The sequence below is a fragment of the Pan paniscus genome, chromosome 18 (genome assembly GCF_029289425.2).
Source record: "Pan paniscus chromosome 18, NHGRI_mPanPan1-v2.0_pri, whole genome shotgun sequence".
NCBI classification, from domain to species: domain Eukaryota; kingdom Metazoa; phylum Chordata; class Mammalia; order Primates; family Hominidae; genus Pan; species Pan paniscus.
This window is the reverse complement of record NC_073267.2, coordinates 14,666,309-14,685,898: the sequence shown is the minus strand read 5'-3', so window position 1 is coordinate 14,685,898 and position 19,590 is coordinate 14,666,309. Positions and strand designations below refer to the sequence as shown.

The following is a 19,590-nucleotide window of genomic DNA, read 5'->3' as shown; positions in this document are numbered from 1 at the left end:
AATGAAAACAACAACATAAATTCATAAAAATATGAATTTCGGCTTTAAAAAGAGCTGAAAATTATCTTTTAGCTGACAGTTTGATGCTATTATAAAAATCTTAACACATACGTGCCAACCCTTAAAAACCATCAATAGAAACTACATATTCTAAATCAGACACATTATTTTTGAGAATAACAAACAAGTCAATTACTCTCTTCTTTAAATATGGCAGGAAAGTCTGACTAATTGAGAGAGTTGGCAAGTATGTTTACTAATACAGATGTGAGGTCTGTATTAAACAGCAACACGACTAATTTGTATCTAAGGAAAATTCCATTGGTTAGCTGAGATGGAAGTTATCTTCCATTCTTTCTGTTCCTGCTGCCCAATGAATAGCACACGGCAAACACGACAATGAGATATAAGAACACATGATGTAATGAGGAAGGGCCGCCAGGGAGACACATGGGCTGGAGGCTGCTGTACGGATGTCATAATGGGCAAGCTGTGACACAGAGAGCACCTTAGACTTACCCATGCTCACAGACTGAGTCAGCAGAGGAGACTGAAGTCCTGACTCCCAAAAGACTACACTTCCTGTCAATAATAGTGAGGGCAGTCGGTGAGGGCAGGAGAGCCAACGTACGGATTAATGTAAAGGAGTCAGAAAAACATGATATTTGCTAATTAGTCTAGGTAATTATTAATTACAAGCCAAAGAGAAAATTCCAACACGTTACTTTAACATATCAGTCTTACTGTTTTCTGTCACAAGAGTACTTTATTATTGCTGTCTTAAAATACAAGCTAAGTAACAAAGAAAAATTGTCATGGATCACTTTTTTCCAGTACATTCCCTGTATTCATTAGGCTCTTTTATAGGTATGGTAGAGAACAGGTGTCCAAAACTATCTTTTCTCTTTTTTAGCTACAAGAGGTCCTTGTGATTGAGTTACGTGGCAGACATAAGTAAACGGAGCCCCACTTTAATTTTCCTAAGTCTCTCAGCCCAGCAGAGGAACTAATTATAAACTAACTACTTAATTCCACAAAGTCTTGTGAGGTCTAAGTAGCTAGGAGGTTATAGTTGAGTCATACTTATTTAACTAATCATTTATATTATGTATATTATCTTTTATAATTGCTTTCTGAGGAAAAGCAAAGACTATTTCTTAATAAATTTGTTTTAGTTTATTCACTGGTCCAATGTGTAATATAAATGACATGGTGGGCTCTACTTTTATGAAAATTATCTCAATCTATATGGAAAATAATGTACTGCTGTGACTTCAGTAACTATAGAAAAGTTGTCTAAAATGTTAACTAAACATAAAACAAGTAAACAAGTTTAAGATGATGTGGTCTCATCATCGGTTTAAACTGCTCATTACTATTACGTTTTAAATCTTACTGTTAATAAATGTGTTGTGATGCCCCAAAGGTATTTCAACAAGAGGACACAATTTAAAGACTAAATAAATTACTCAAAATGAGCTTCAGGGGTGCTGTAATGGGGTCCATGGTCTTGCTGATGCACAAAGCTTCATCCACCCCCTCATTGATAACTAAAGCAAGCCCATGTTAGCATTCTGATGCTGCTACTCCAGCAGGAGATCAAACTCACTGCCAGCTACAAATGGGAGAAGGTAAAGTCACACACAGCCCCCTCCCTCGCTCCAAACACACTGCATGGGTGTGCTCTGCAATGCACTGAAGCAAACAAAATCCTCAGTAACAACAAAAACTGTCTAAATAAGACACTCAGAGTAGAAAAATAGAAGGCAGACAGGGTTACAGGTGCTTATTTACACTGTGAATTAAAACATACTAATAGGAGACATCATAAAGGTTATTATGAAAGAGAATACCTCACCCTTAAGGTACTTACAAGGCTTCTTTTTCATTTTGAAGGGTTCAAGAGATTTTCACAAACAAAAAGTATGAGAGCTGCCACATTTTCATTTGCAGTTGTCGGGAGGCTTACAGCTTGCTTTTAAAACTATAATTGTGTTTACTATAAATCCCAAAGCCCAATTTTTAAAAATATTAATTTAAAACAACCAAGGAAAATTATATTCACAGAGTATATACTTCTTTTCTCAGTGTAAGTACTCTAACTCCTGAAAGCAGGAAAACAAGCTACTATCAGAATGTTTATTGATGTCCTTGAGAATTACACGAAACACTCCAGATCCTAAACATGTTAACAGCAAAGCCAACGACAAGATTTTAGAGAAATTTATTCATTTCTAATACTTCCAGTTATAGAAAGGGAAAGCAAGAATTCCACAGCTCTGTCTTGGCTATTGAGCATCTATTTGTTTCCTGCTCGTTTATGACACTATGACAACTTTCTGTCTGGCTATCTGCTCCAGAGAAAAGCAGAAATTTCCTCTTTCTCCCTCACCAATCTCCATTCATTCATTATACCAGCTCACCTATGGCCTCAAGAACCCAGTTTTGCCCAAGACAAATGTTCAATGCCATTGTATATTTCCAGATACTTGGACTGACAGTAAGCCTAGCAGGTTAATGAGAAGCAGGGAAATGCTTTCAAAGTGAAACCCCCAAAAAAGGCCAGCTCTAAATATATGCCATTCATTTTCTATGGTGTGAGGCAAGCAGCTTTCTTTGGCTGGGTTCCATGGCTAGGCAAAGTTCACCTGACTGTTTGCAAATATATTAATACATGTATTGAAACCAAAGCAAAGAGCCATCTTGGGTTCTCTTGTGTGCAGCAAACTTCTGAATAAGTTATTTTCTCTCTAGTAAGTGATCATTTCAAGAACTGAAAAAGAGATTATCTAAAGTTATTCTGTATGATAAATTTAATGGATGGAAAATCTTAGAAGATTTCAAGATGGGACTATAAGCTCAAAACCCTAACAACTGCAGTAACGTTGTAATACCGAAGTTTAAAATAAGAACGGCAAATGTCATTCCTCTTTATTGAGGCCTAAAACACACTGACTACTTCATAGTGAACAGAGTTTGAAAAAGCCTTTTAGTTCAGGAAGAGGGAGGTAGATGATACTGATTTTACAAAAGTCTAAATCAGCTGGCCTGTGCTATTTCTGTGACCATGTCAACATGACTGCTCCTCACCTTAAAAGTACCTGGACTCAAGATATACCATAAAGTATTAAAATACCAAACAGTTTTTAAAAATGAAAATCTGTATTAACTTCTCTGCTTACTCTGTAATAATACTGGCAATGACTTAAAACCTTAAATTCACCAGCCAGCATCCCTGAGGGTTGCTCTGCCTGTCAGCTTACCGGTCTTGCACACGACCTCAGGAAGGAACAGCTTCTCCCGCAGGGTCCCCTCAGAGTGTAGGCACAGGCAAAGGGCTGCAGCTCTTTCAGTGATGTTGTTTCTACCCACTTTGTCTTTCCTTGCCGAGCTTTTCCAATTTAAACACTAAAGTCCTATTCCTTTGACTGGTTTCCTTTTTATTCCCAGTCTGCTCATGTGAAGGAATGCAAATCGTGAGAAAGATGGATCTAACGTGTATTTAAAATGTTAAAATGAAGCTCAATCCCCTGTATATGCATTGTTTTAGTAAAGGTAGATTATGCATGTGTTTCTATATATCCATTTTCCTTCATTAAGGCCTCACTTGTTAGGAAAAGTTAATTGCCTAAATATGGCTGCTTTACTTTGAGGTACTATTTTGGTCACATTCAAGGGTAAAGGAAAATCCCAGCTTCTCTTTACTAAGTATCCCTCCTATGTGCTCCAATAGTGGGAATATCCTGCCGCTCCACTATCATCAGTAACATAAATATGAATGTAAAACAAGGGAAGATCCTGGAATCATTAAATGTCAACTTCATTTTCCTTGTAAAGTGTATTTATAAACTATTATATATTACCCTTTTAGACACTAATCCCAAACTGAAATATCTCCATTTTTCCCTCAACAGAAAATAATTCTAATAAGTGAAATTCAAATGTCTAGGAATAATAACACAATCACCAAAAAAATCTGAATTCATTTATTTCACAATATCTAAACAATACTTTGTACTGATTAATTTTGATGCCAACACCTGCATTTTGTATGACTTAAACACTGCATTAAGAAGACCTAAAAAATGAACAACATGCCTGAAAAAAATCATTAAAGTAAGAATGTTACGGTCCTTTCATCTATATATTACTTGATGTGAATATACTCTGCTCACATAACTGTCAAAAACTTAGATTTAAAAAAAATTAATATATTTGCTTTTATTTTGAAACTGACAAAAGTTTTATATATATATATATATATATATATATATGTATATATATATTTATTTTTTTTTTTTGAGACAGAGTCTTGCTCTGTCACCCAGGATGGAGTGCAGTGGTGCAATCTTGACTCACTGCAAACTCCGCCTCCCGGGTTCATGCCATTTTCCTGCCTCAGCCTCCGGAGTAGCTGACACTACAGGCACCCGCCACCACGCCCGGCTAATTTTTTGTATTTTTAGTAGAGACGGGGTTTCACCATGTTAGCCAGGATGGTCTCGATCTCCTGACCTTGTGATCTGCCTGCCTCGGCCTCCCAAAGTGCTGGGATTACAGGCTTGAGCCACCGCGCCCGGCAAAAATTATATATATTTATCATGTACTTTTTTTTGAAATATGTATGCACTGTGGAATTGCTCAATTGAATTAACACATCATTATTCAAATGTTTACTATTTTTTTCGTGGTGACAACACTTAAAACCTACTATCTTAGCAATTTTCAATACAATACATTGTTATTAACCTTGGCTACCATGTTTTGTAATAGATCTCTTAAACTTATTCCTCCTATCTAATGAAATTTGTATCCTTTGAGCAGCATTTCCCCAAAAACCTAGATTTCTGACAGCCAAATAAGGATGCCTTTTATGCCTTGGAATGTATATGCAAATTAGGTTAATATATCATAAGCCTGAAATTATATGTCTGAATATAAAATAAGGCTTCTATAATAACTTCCTGAAGTCATTTATTAGAAAAGAGGGAACAATCTCATAGTGGAGTCTTTGCACAGTTTCTCAGAATGAGATGTTCTTTCATTTAATCCGTATTGAACAAAAAAGGACTCTTGAAGAAAACACATTGGCTTGAAAACCAACTTCTTTTGAAGCTATTTTCAGGTTTACAGAAATATTTTAATCAGAATTAGAAAAAAAGAAGGAAAAGAGAAAAAAACCAATACATTATTTCCAGTTAGAACCTTAAAATGCAAAGTGTTGGGTGTCGTTACAAAGTAGCCTTTTAAAAACTGCTTTTTAAAACGTAGTCAAATATTATTCTCTCAGAAAGAACAATAGTAACAGTTAATTCCGGGAAAGTAACTGTGCAGGTATGGGACAAGATTGGGAGGGTAACCTCCTTTTTACTAGGTAATCATAACATTTTAAACCACATGAATATATTATCTGCTTAAAAAAAGCCAAATTCTAAAACAGAAACTAGACCCCATAAAATGTAACAACCAATGACAAATCAAACAAGTATTATGTTATAGAGATTATGAGTATACAACTAAGACAATTTAAAAAAAAACTGGTTTGTGAATGGTACTTGTGATTTAGACATGAAATTTTCAGTGCCGGGGGGAGGGATAGCATTTGGAGATATATCTAATGTTAAATGACGAGTTACTGGGTGCAGCACACCAACATGGCGCATGTATACATATGTAACTAACCTGCACGTTGTGTACATGTACCCTAAAACTTAAAGTATAAAAAAAAAAAAAAAAAGAATCAGTACTACCAAATATGGGATTTATTCAAAGACACCGGGAAGATTATTTGTGTCTAAAACATGCACCTCCATCCTTCAGAGGCCTGGATTTCCAAAATTATGCCCTATCTTCTCATAAGCTAAATAATTATTTTGTCTCCTACAAAATATCAAACATCTTTTGAAGAAAACGTATTAAACCCAATTGGTCAATAATAACACTGTGGTTAAGTTTTAAGTTATTTTCTGTGTGGTATTTTGACTGTTACTAAAGAAAGACAACATTAAAAAATGCGTCTCCCTTGTCCCTTGTACATATTAAGTGCTTAATAAATGTTTGCCTAATGAAAAAAAAAAAAAAAGAAATGTTCAGTGCCAAATCATGCACATGTTACAAAGCTGCTGTAACTCAAACCAAAGAGACAGAAATGAAGATGTACCCTGGAAATTAGTGCTAGATGGATGATGCACAGGGGTTCTACTACTGATAAAAACACTGACCACAAAGATTCACATATAGACTTTGAGTAGGATGGTTTTATGAACAATGAGAGTGATTAAAGCAATCCTTCTACATTATTGCAATGCTTCATAAAATGTAACTACATTAATAAATTTAAAATTTTACCATTTAATCTATTTCCTTAGAAGTTTATAAGGGGAGACTGCTTTATATTTGGGCTTGCCACCTTATATTCTGGCATACATATTAACTTTTCCTGTAAATGACCATAAAGGATAAAGTCTCGTCACTCTTCCCTCCCCATTACAGAAGACCATTATTGTGCACAACTGTGTGTTCTGATTTTATAACAGTTCAACTCTTATTTTCTTTTAGGGTAATAATTTGGACATTATACTGGTCCAAGTGTACTGTGTAAATCTGATCACACTTAGTCATGTTTCAGTCAATATGGCTATATTCTCTCAGCTACTGTCTAAGGTAAATGTGGGTTCTTAAAAGATGGAAGGTTTAACCTGGGCGTGGTGGCTCACGCCTGCAATCCTAGCACTTTGGGAGGCCGACGCAGGTGGATCACGAGGTCAGGAGATCAAAACCATTCTGGCTAACACTGTGAAACCCCGTCTCTCTACTAAAACTACAAAAAATTAGCTGGGCGTGGTGGTGGACGCCTGTAGTCCCAGCTACTTGGGAGGCTGAGGCAGGAGAATGGCGTGAGCCCAGGAGGCAGAGCCTGCAGTGAGCTGAGATCGCGCCACTGCACTCCAGCCTGGGCGACAGAGTGAGACTCCGTCTCAAAAAAAAAAAAAAAAAAAAAAAAAAAAAAAAGAAAGAAAAGATGGAAGGTTTAAAAGTCATCACCAGTGAGTTAACCACAGCATCCTGAAGAAGCTAAGATGCTGCTTTAAACCTATCAAAATTGGCCGGGTGCTGTGACTCAGGCCTGTAATCCCAGCACTTTGGGAGGCCGAGGCGGGTGGATCACAAGGTCAGAAATTCGAGACCAGCCTGACCAACATGGTGAAAACCCCATCTCTACTAAAAATACAAAAAATTAGCTGGGCATAGTGGTGCGTGCCTGTAATCCCAGCTACTCAGGAGGCTGAGGCAGGAGAATCACTTGAACCTAAGAGACGGAGATTGCAGTGACCAGAGATCACGCCACTGCACTCAAGCCTGGGCGACAGAGTGAGACTCTGTCTCAAAAAAAAAAAAAAAAAACACCTATCAAAATGGTCAAGGGCTGTGCCTAGCAACAAGATTCAGATACAAAGCAAAACACATTTTATTTGAAGGAGAACAAGTACATACCAAAGACATGTACTAAAGGCCTAAGAAGAATGGTATATGTATGGTTTTTTTAATCCACTTTCCTAAATAAGGTAAGTCTAATAAGTAGGAGGACTGGAAAACACTCAGGACCCAGGAAAGTAAGTGATAAGGTACATAATGAGACACTCTGCAGGGAAAGCAGTTTTATTTCTTCTGGCTTTTAAAAAACTGAAATTTACAAATATACTTGTGAGTGTGGGACTCATCAGAACTGTGGAAGGTATAGTAATTCCAGAAAAAAACCTTAATTCTATTTTTTAATGTGCATGCTTAGAGTGTTTGCAAATTTTAACATTACTTTGTTAGATTTTGTATCTTAAGTATTAAAAGTATATGTCATCTATCTCTATTTGTTTACGTTAAAAATTGACAGTATTGTGTCTTCTGGAGACTCTGGAATATCTCTGTGAGCGATGAAAATTTCCTGAACAGATAATGAATAGAAAATATTCATTTTGTAGACAAAGATGAGGCAGCCAAAGACTGAGAATATGACTATATCCAATACCCATTAATATAATAAATACTCAAATAAGAAGTTCCTGACTTTTTAGTCATCACTGAGATAGCTTTGCCACTTGTGAAATTATGGTGCAACACACCGGAGATGGAGAAAGTGGGAGGAGAATGCAGTCATATCCACAATGTACTTCCCCGGCATCAGCACAGGAACCTACTTTCCAATGCCATTCCAGCATGAAATCATCTGCTTGTGCTAAAATGGCTGAATCTAAAGTTTATTTCCAAAGGTAACGTCACTACCAAAGATACTTACTGGGAAAATAATGAAAGAACTGAATGGAAAGTGAAATTCTGCCTGTTATTAAAAACCATCCAGTACCTCTACAGGGTTCTCCTCCATGACAGACTGCTGAACTGACCAAAATATTACTACCAAACAGGAATAAACTGGGCTCCCAAAGAGGGGAAATCTTTAAATCAAAGATCCCATTGCACATGCTGAACTCACCATTTTTCCTTTCGTTCAGAGGGGGTAAGTTTTGACTGGACTGCAAGGAGAGTTCCTGGAATTCATGAGCCACAGCTTCACTCTGAGGACTTGGAGCAAGATGGGCTAAAGGTCCCACTTCATCCTCGGTGTCTATCGCCCCTGTGTGATCCATTGTGTTCCAGCCACTGGCAACAGGGAGTGCAAGACGCCTCTTAAACACGGCCTATTGAAGACACTGCCAAAATAAAGAACGTGTAAAGAGATGGTGCAGTTATGTTTCTCCAATTTGCACAAAAGTATTAAAACGGGAATCCTGGGTTCTAGTCCAGTTGTACTGCTGTATGGTCATACTAATCCATTTACCCTCTCTGGACCTCAGGTTCTTTATCTAACAGGAATAACATACTTCCCACCTAAAAACAAGCAATTATAAGGTAAATAAAGTTGAAATATATTTTGTATATTTTTTAATACCACAGATTAAAGAAAGTCATAGCCATTGGTGGCACTAAAGATTTAATGCATGCTAAAATGAAAAGACAGTCAACAAATGCTGATGAAAATAAAGTAGTAGTCTGGCTTGAAAATTCATCTTAACTCCTATATATCAAGCAAGTTTAAATTAGTCAACATTCACAGCAACCAGGAAGGTTTCAGACAATGACTTCTATCAGCCTGAGTCTCAGGGTGAGAATAACAGAAAACAGAACTTTCAGCTAACCCACAATGGACATACAGTTCATGACAAAGAAACAAACTTTTAAGTCACTGAAATTTGGGGTTGTTATCACAGTAAAACCTGGCTCATTCTGACTGATATGGAAATCAGCAACAGAAGTACTAAAGATACAACAAAAATTCTAAACATGTGACACTGGCTTAAGGACTACAAAGTCGGCAGCAGAAAACTGTTACTGGAGGCTAGAAGGATGGTCAGTCCATGTTATGGCAGTGGCGAAACATTCGATAAAATTCTTTGTTGTTTGCTTATTTAGTAGCATTTCATAGCACAGTGTGTTCATCCTTTCACCTACTGATGGACATCTGGGTTGTTTCCAGTTTTTGACTATTACAAATAAGGATGCTACAAATGCTCCCGTATAGGTATCTATATGGACATGTGCTTTCACTTCTCTTGGGTAAATACCAAATATCCAAATGGTAAATACCAAGATTGTATTTACCCAAGAGAAGTAAAAGCATGTATCCATATAGATACTTGTACAGGAGTGAAATGGCTGGATCACATGGCAGCTCTATGTTTAAATTTTTAAGAAACTGACAAACTGTTTTCTAAAGTGGTTGTACCACTTTACATTCTTACCAGCAGCGTATGAGAATTCCAGTTGTTCCACATCCTCGGTACTTCATATGGTCAGTCTTTTCCATTTCAGTCACTTTAATGGGCAAGCAGTATCTCACTGTGGTTTTAATTTGCATTTCCTGAGTGACTAATGATGCTGTGCATCTTTTAATTTGCCATCCCATCCCTATATCTTCTTTAGGTAAGTATCTGAGCGAATATTTCTTTTTTTAAATTAGGTGGTTTATTTTCTTATTATTGAGTTTTCAGAGTTTTAAAAATATATTTTGGATACAAGTGCTTTATCAGATATATGATTTACAAGTATTTTATCCCAGGCTATTTTGTATGTTCTTAATAGTGTTTTATGGAGAGTATTTTTAATTAGATGAAATCCACTAATGATCAATTTTTTTTCTTTTATGGATCATGTTTTTGTTGCTGTAGCTAATAAATCTTTGATTAGCTCAAGGTAATAAAGATTACTTCCTGTTTTCTTCTAGATCTAGTTTCACGTTTTACATTTAAGTCTATGATCCATTTTGAGTTAATTTTTATTTATGTGGTGAAATATGAATCAACTTTTTTTCAGGTTTTTTTGGCATATGTGTATTTGATTGTTCTACCATCATTTGTTGACAAGATTGTCTTTATTAAGTTGCCTTTGCATCTTTGCTGAAATTCAACTGAGTATGCATAAATAGATCTATTACTTGACTTTCTATTTAGTTCCCAAAAATGAGCGAGCCGCAAAGTGGGGTGGGGGGCAGGTGTATGCACTGTGCTCCAAGTCTCTGGCTGATCCCTCAACTATACACATGCAGGGCAGACTCCATGCAGCCCAGCTAAGGCAAAAAGAACTGAACTGAGATCTCTGGTGCTGCCCACCAAAGAAAAGACAGCTTGCAAGAGTTCAGCAAACTTAACTGCCTGCTCTTAACAAAACACCACTCTTAAGAAGAAACCTAACAGAATCTAGAGTCTCTACAACTGTCAATCTGAATTACATATCCAATGGAAATATCCTTTAATAATGAAGGCAAAATTGTCACCAGCAGATCCACACTACAAGAAATTCTTTAAAAACTTACTCAGAATAAAGAGAAGTGATACCAGATAAAAACTTAGATTTCAGAAATGAAAAGCATCAGGAATAGTAAACATGTAGATAAAAAAGCTAAAGACTAGCTTTTCTTCTGAATTTCAATATTATTTCTATATATATTCTACATTATCATCATTCAAAGTAAAATTGTAACACCCTGTTGTGAGGTTTACACTACATGTAGATGTAATTTACATGACAACCATAGCATAAAAGATGAAAGAGGGGTAAATATCTTCAGTGTCTTTACTTTCCCATACATCATAAGAAAACAGTGTAATTTTAACTTTAAGTAGACTGAGAAGATCTTATGCAACTACTTAAAACAACTATTTAAAAAATACAAATAGTTTTAGCTAAAACATCACATTCTTAAAAATACCCAATTAACCCAAAAGAAGGAAAAGATGAGTAACTAAAAAGAGATGGGACAAGCAGAAAACAAATAGCAAAATAGACCTAAATCCAACCTTATCAATAATTACATTAAATGTAAATGGTCTCAACGCTCTAATTAAAAGAGACAGAATAAATTTTTAAAAGTCTATAAATGTATGCATATAAGTGACATACTTTAAATATGAAGACACAAATAGGGTGGAAAATGGATAGAAAAAAGACGGGTCATGCAAACAGGAATTCCAAGAAGCCTGTGATGACTATATTAATATCAAATAAAGTAGACTTCAAAAAAGATGTTAGGTGAATCTGCATGTCAAATTACTTATTTCACTAAGGAATATTAAAATACAACTCCTAGACTTTTTCAAAACTATGAATTTTCATTTCAAATTACTTATTCATACAAAATAAAATCTGTTCACATCAAATTAATTCTAAGATACAAGTACCATAATGCCCTTATAATTGAAAGATGTACAAGCTCTGAACATCAGTGCTAATGATTTGGAAGATCTTTTAGGTATAGATTTTAAAAAATATTTTCATGCAGTATAATCTGTTCTTCATACTGAAGAATTTTTTCAACCTATTATGGCTTGACTTTATGCTCATCTTAAACTCCCACACATCTCTCCCAATTATGAAAATTATAAGCTAAGGAAATCTTTATAAAATGTAGCAAAGGCAAAGATTAAGTTTTCAAAAAATTTTAACTTAATATTCATGAACATTTTTGAGAGGGTATAGACTAATCTACTCTGACATTTTGCAAGCTGTCACCTTAAGGTCTACTTAACTACTTGATGATTTTCTTTTGAAAATAAGATCCAATATCACACATAGAATTGACTACTCTCTGTATAGTAGTCAATAATTGACATATTAAAGAAATGGCACTAGAACAGATTATCTCATTGGGCCATAATTTACTTACAAAAGTAAAACAATCACTTAGCTTTCACTGGACAAATTGTGATCAAATATTAATTTGTCTAGAACTGACAGCATGAATGAAGAAAGTTACTATCTTACAAATCCCAATAACGTAACTGCAGTTCAAAATGAAACAAAGCCAACATTTATCCAGCATTAAGTAAAAATACAGCATAATACTGTAAGATCAACCTGGGATACAACTTCTCTCAAAAAACAAACCAGTTCATTGTGAGATACTATGCCAGAGGTAGGGGAAAAAAATACAGGGGAAAAAAAAAACCGAAGAGGCATTACACTTTCATTTTTCATCTATTCATTCACTAATTTTTTTGAATGGAGTCAAGATAGAACCAATAATAATTATCTTATATTTTAAAATATACTAGGCTACTGGGCTAAGGTAGTCCCCAAATCAGTGCTAATATGTGTTCACAAGTGCTTCTCAACTCTCCTCACAATATGATAATAATTTGGGGAGGTTTAAAAAAAAATCCCTGATGGGTAGGGGTTGTTGGTGGGGAATCTCCAGAGATTCTGCTACAATTGGTTTGGGACAGAGTGATCCTACTGTGTACCAAGCATTGAGAATCAATGGTCTAGCTGAACCTCTCATCTTACACAGAGGATAAATCATTTGCCCAATGAGTGGGAAGAGAGGTCAAAGGCAATTATTAATACACATGTGAAAAGTAGTAGAACATAAGTAGGTACAAAGTGCTATTTAGGAATTTTTTTTTCCTTTTTTTTTTGAGACAGAATCTCGCTCTGTCACCCAGGCTGGAGTGCAGTGGCACAATCTTGGCTCACTGCAGCCTCCACCTCCCAGGTTCAAGTGATTCTAGTGCCTCAGCCTCCCAAGTAGTTGGGATTACAGGCACCACCACCACGCCCGGCTAATTATTTCTGTATTTTTAGTAGAGACAGGGATCTCACCATGTTGGCCAGGCTTGTCTCGAACTCCTGACCTCAAGTGATCCACCCGCTTCGGCCTCCCAAAGTGCTGGAATTACAGGCATGAGCTACCGCGCCTGGCCTCTATTTAGGAACCTAAAGAATTAAATGTCTAATTGTATTGGGGTAAGTTAGGGAAGTCTTCAAGGTTGAGTAGGAGTTCACCAGGCACAGAGTTTTTCTCATCAGTAAAAGGAAAGCAGCATAAACAGAGATCACCTAACAGCAAAAAGCTGGATGGGGCCAGTGTAGAGGGCATGACACAGAGTGGTGCAGTAAAGCACAACTGTAAAGGAATGTGGACTCTAAAAACCAGTGATATGATTGATTTTGTATTTTAAAAAGATAATTCTGACAGAGACCAGTTACTGATAAAGTCTCATGCTGAAATGCTGAGGAATGAAGACAGTGGAAATGCAGAAACAGGAATAAATTCAAATATAGTCATGCTTAATGACAGGGATACACTCTGAGAAATGCTTTGTTAGATGATTTCGTTTTGTGCACTCCACAGTGTGCACTTACACAACCCTAGATGGTACAGTCTACTACACTCCTAGGCTGCAGGGCATAGCCTATGGCTAGTAGGCTACAAAAACCTGTACAGCATGTTACTGTGCTGAATGCTGCATCTGTTACAGGTGACTGTAACACAATGGTAAGTATGTGTGTCTCTAGACATAGAAAAGGTACAGGAAAAATAAAGCATTATAATTGTATGGGACCAATGTTATGTGGTGCATGATTGTACTATTGAAGAGACAAAACGTCAAGGCTTGAGGATGGCCCATTTGCAAGGTAAAGATTAAAGAGTTGAGGATGGCTGAGGTTTCCAGATTTGGGCAGTTGGAAAGGCTGGTGGTATCATTAACACCAAGGCAGGTATAAGTAGTGAGGGGCTACTCACAAAGAGTGTTCACTTGGAGAAACTCCAGGTCCCCAAGGCCAGAACGCTGAAAAAAGGGTATGGCTGGAGAGAGAGCCATTTGACTTCAGGCAAATAATTTCTCTCTTAGAGACCTAGTTTCCTAATTTAAAAACATGGAAATGACAACTGAAAAGAAGAGATGGGAAGAATATTTACTCAGCTTGACACTAAATCTAATCTAGACTTTCCTTAATTTTGCCTTAATGACTCCTCTCTGGGTATCAACATTCCCATTTTATAGATGAGAAAGCCAAGGCTTGGAAAGATTAAACAAACTTAAGAGACTAACATCAAAGCCATGTTTCCAACTTCAGAGCTCACATTCCTGCCCTGATAACATGGTATGTATGTGCCAAAATGCAAATAAATTGGAGCAAAGAATTGGGAGAGAGAGATGTTGGGGAGTGGGGTGATGGGAGACAGGAAAGAGGGACACGAGGTTGTGAAAAAAATCCATTTGTCCAAATCCTTAACATGTGTACTGAAGGCCTACATTATTAGGCACTGTGCTGGGCACTGGGCTTCCAATGATGAACCAATCATGATCCCTGCTCTCAAAGGGGGCAAGACCTAGTCAAACAGGCAGTTACCACACTTTAGTGCTTAACAGGAGCTTCATGGCCGATGAAGGAAACCCTCTCCTCTTGTTCCATTTTGCAAAATGCTGAAAGCATGACTGGAATTAAACTTCAGAGAGGAAGAAAATGAAATCTACAGTAGTAGATGCACTACATATAAACAGGACATCTTTTTGATGCTAGGTTATAATTCTTTCAAATAAATAACTTCTAAGTAGAGTTTTTATTTGTAGCTGTTGGATTTTTACGTGTAACCATTAAGTATACAGAAAAAATATACTATAAAAATAGCAAATACTGACAATACACTGTATAGAAAAAGTTATATAACATTCCTGTGCTGGAAGTGGCTATTATAGTTCTAAGAATGCCAGTGTGAGGGTTTATTTAACTTGTTCACTAGAGGAATAACTTTCAAATGAACACAACATGGAGCAAACTGCACACTAACCCTCCAACATGATACATTCTTAGTAAGTACCATAACACTTAAGTAAACACCATTTTTTGAAATATTCATTATGATCCATCTATAAAAATTTGAACTAGCAAAAGTTTCAAACACATGTAGCTTTTAAATTACTACATAAAAAGACAAGGAATTAGAAAATGTTATTTGTTCTCCAAGTAAAATGGCCAAAACCCAAGTCTTTTCAGTTTGAACAACTGTGTTTTTAAGTGTATTCATAATGAATGAATTTCAGAGAATAAGAATTGATTAGAGGATTAATTTTAAGCAAGGATGATTTCCATATTTGGCAATTATTGGGTTAAAAACAAACTAATTTTGTTGAATTATAATTAGCATGATTTAAATGCTAAGAAGTAAATGTTTATAAACAGAGTAAACAAATATTTTATTTAACAGATAAAAAATATATTGTACTCCTATTTCCAAGTTCTCTAAGGCAAGGAGAAAAAGCAGAAGGGAAGAGGACAAAGGGAAGAGATGAACGAAAGAAAGGGAAAGAGAAAGGGCATCTAAAAAAAGGGAAGGCTTTGTTTTCCAGTGTTTAACTTTTGCTATTAGGAATCAATGGAATTTAAATTTACGTTTAAAATACATGAAAAAAATGAAGTTTGATTTACTTGTCTAAGACATGACTAAGTGCAGTAGTGGGACCATGAGTCCCCTAATTTGGAATTCTGTTCTTTGGCACTTAATTAGCCAGAGTCAGAAATCCTGACGAATCATGCCAGTTGGTTGGTAAACTGAAAAACTAAGTTTAAAGAGGAGTCATTAAAAATGATACACACAAATCTGAAAACATTTTTCTTGAATTAGAGGGCATAAATATCAGTTCATTTGCCAGCCTTCTGATACAGGGTCACGGCTATCTCTTGTCTCTTTACAGATGTGCTGGTCTTCTGGCATAAGCCACCACTGTCTATGACTTCGAGTTTTTGCTTCTTTAAAGTAGAGTAAAAATTGAAAAGACTCTGAGTACAGAATGCATCTATATTTTACAATTTAACCCAATATTTTTAGTTTCTCACCCATACCTGAGATATTGTAGTATTATTTAAGCAACATATCTTTGTTTCTAAACATCTAAATTTTTTTGCATTCATATTTTGTCAGTTTACATAATATTTAGTTAAATTACTACGACTGGCATAAACAGATTTAGGAACAAACACAGCTGACTTTTGGTTAGGACACAACTCAGTTAGTCAGAACAGAACTACATCACCAGACCTTAGCACACCTCCTGGCCATAACCATTCAGCATGTCCTGAAACAAAGGGAATGGAGAGAGTTGGTAATCCAGAAAGCTGGTCAAGAGGCGGATGGCTAAGAGATCTTCTGCCAGGAAGCATTTAAAAAAATACGTTAATTCCAGGGGCATCTCAAATCAGCAACCTGGGTCTTTTTAAGTTTTCTGGAGTCTGTTAATACAAATTACAACTAAGATATTTCATTACTGTTTAACTTCTTGTAAAATGTGTTAATATTGTACTCTTGAGACAACAGCTCAGAGCACATACCAAATAAAAGTTAATCTTCAGAGTTTCACAAAAGCACTTTAGCAGGTAGTAGAAATATAAGTTTCTAACACTATTAGTTAAACATGAGATCATCTATTCTAATTTTATCAAAGTCCTTCAAAATACTTTTGGGTTCTTAGCCATCTTAAAGTGTAAAATTTGGTCATCTTTTAATATATTCAGAAGGTATGTAACCATCACTATCCAAGTCCAGAACATTCTCATCTTAAAAAAAAAAAAAAATGCTGTACCCATCAGCACAGCAGTCATTTCTTAATCTCTCCCTCAGACCCTGGCAACCACTAATCTACTTTCTGTCTCTATGGATTTGTCTGTCCCAGACATTTCACATAAATAGAATCATAGAATACGTGGCCTTTTGTGTGTATTTTCTTTCACTTAACATAATATTTTCAAGATTCCTCTATACTGTCCAATTATCAATATTTTACTGCTTTTTATGGTTGAGTAATATTTCATTGCGTGAACTTACCACCTTTTGTTTACCCATTCATCAGATGATGGACTTTGGATTGTTTCCACCTTCTGGCTACTACGAATGTTGCTATGAAATGAGTTCACACGTTTTTGTGTGTATATATTTTTTCCATTCTCTTGGGTATACACATAAGAGTGGAATTGCTGGGTCATAGGGTAAGTCTGTGTGTAACCATTTGAGAGAATGCCCAACTGCTGTCCACAGTGACTATACCATTTTACACTCCCACCAGTAAAAGTTGGGGTTCCAACTTCTCCACATTCTCTTTTTTTTTTTAATTATAGTTATCCTTGTGAATGTAAAGTGGTAACTCATTGTGGTTTTGATTTGCATTTCCCTAATGACTAATGATGTTGAATTTCTTTTCATGTTTTATTGGCCATTTATATATCTTATTTACAGAAATACTCATTTTTATATAGGGTGACTTGTGTTTTCATTGTTGAGTTAGAACAGTTTTTTCTTTCATATTATATGTAAGTCTAATGGATACCAGATCCTTATAGATTTGCAAATATTTTCTCCCATTCTGTGGGTTGGCTTTTCATTTCTTGATAATGTGCTTTGACAGACAAAAAAAATTTAATTTTGAATAAGTCAAATTTTTCTATTTTTTTCTTTGGTTGCTTGTACTTTTGATGTCATACCTAAGAAACCATCACCAAATGCACATCCATGAACTTTTGCATCTACTCACAATTCTGGTCACGCTATCCTAAATTAGCTAAAAAACAGTTTAACTACATTCTCTTAAGTATGAGATTGTGATTGCCTCACCCACTGATGAGGCTCTTACTAATTTGGTTTGAATTTATATTAGATGAATTTTGAAATCCTTTTCCACAACAGAGACAGTGTAGTATAGGGTATCAGTTCAGAGTTCATGTTTTGGAGTTAGATATGGGGACAAAACCCAGCACTATCACTAATAAATTATATGAACTTGAGCAATGTATAACCTCAATAAAGCTTAATTCCCCATATATAAGCTTGGGTCACAGCACATGATATGGTTTGGCTGTGTCCCCACCCAAATCTCACCTTGAATTGTAGTTCCCATAATCCCCATGTGTCATGGGAAGGACCCAGTGGAAGGTAACTGAATCATGGGGGCAGTTACCCCCATGCTGCCGTTCTTGTGATAGTGACTTCTCATGAGATCTGATAATTTTATAAGGTGTTTTTCCCTCTTTGCTCATTGTTCCCTCTCCTGCTGTTCCGTGAAGAAGGATGTGTTTGCTTCCCCTTCCGCCATGATTGTATAAGTTTCCTGAGGCCTCCCCAGCGCCATGCTCTTTCCTTTATAAATTACCCAGTCTTGGGTATGTCTTTATTAGCAGCATGAGAATGAACTAATACAGTACCTAACTCATGGATTATTATAAAGATTAAATGTACACCTACAAGTAGCTACTATTATAGTGGTTTCACCAATCAAAATGAATTTTCACGTACACAGTACTGGCAAAATTCTGGCAGTTTAATAACATACACCACTGGCAAGTCTGGGCTATAACTCACACATTAGAGGAATATAAATTTTCTTTTTATGGAGAAAAATTTGCCAACATTTATTAAAATTACAAATGCATTAATCCTTTGACCCAGGAATTGATTTTCTAGGAATTTATATATTCAAAATGAAATTGCAGGAAGCAAATCCTCTTTCCAAGGATAGTGTAAAATAGGACAAAATTGTCAAAAACAATGGTTTCAGAACTCTAGAAATTGACAAAAGGCATAAAACAAATAAGAGAAGTGTTTATTTTAGACAAAACTACTGACCCCTTAGGAAGAACAAAGGATTCTGTGGCATTTTGCAAATCAATTATTTGATAAGGACTTGTATCCAGAATATAAAGAAAAAAAGATAAAAACCCCAATTTAAAAATGGGCAAAGGATTTGAATAAACATTTCATTAGGCCGGATGCAATGGCTCACACCAGTAATCCCAGCACCTTGGGAGGCCGAGGTGGGCAGATCACTGGAGGCCAGCAGTGCAAGACCAGCCTAGTGAACATAGCAAAATCCCGTCTCTACTAAAAATACAAAAAAATTAGCTGGCCATGGTGGCACGAGCCTGTGTTCCCAGCTACTCAGGAGGCTGACGCAGGTGAATTGCTTGAACACGGGAGGCAGAGGTTGCAGTGAGGGGAGATCACGCCACTGCACTCCAGCCTGGGCAACAGAGCGAAACTCCATCTCAAAAAACAAACAAAAACCGTTTCACTAAAGAAGACATATGCATGACTAATGAGGACACGAATAAATGTTCAATATAATCAGTTATTACGGAAATGCAATTAAAACCTACTGGTGGGTGTGAGATACTAAAAAGACAGACAAAAGCAAGTGTTGGCAAAGACGTGGAGAAATAGGAACCCTAGCACAGCACTGGTGAGGATGTAAAACACTACTTTGGAAAACAGGC

At 36.2% G+C, this 19,590-nt stretch overlaps 1 protein-coding gene across 12 annotated transcripts in view; it reads right to left on the bottom strand.

The window, feature by feature from the left end:
* Nucleotides 1-19,590, bottom strand: part of MRTFB (myocardin related transcription factor B) — a 196,311-nt gene that overhangs the window by 117,328 nt on the left and 59,393 nt on the right. For 7 of the 12 annotated variants that reach the window (XM_055100469.2, XM_034939815.3, XM_055100472.2 and 4 more), the window contains one exon: nt 8,486-8,702. In XM_055100469.2, the coding sequence (XP_054956444.1) occupies nt 8,486-8,639 (154 nt within the window). In that variant the 5' untranslated portion in view covers nt 8,640-8,702. Of the gene's footprint in view, nt 1-519; nt 583-8,485; nt 8,703-19,590 lie in introns of all 12 variants that reach the window. The other 5 variants (XM_057300121.2, XM_057300122.2, XM_034939819.3 and 2 more) reach the window with 1 other exon arrangement.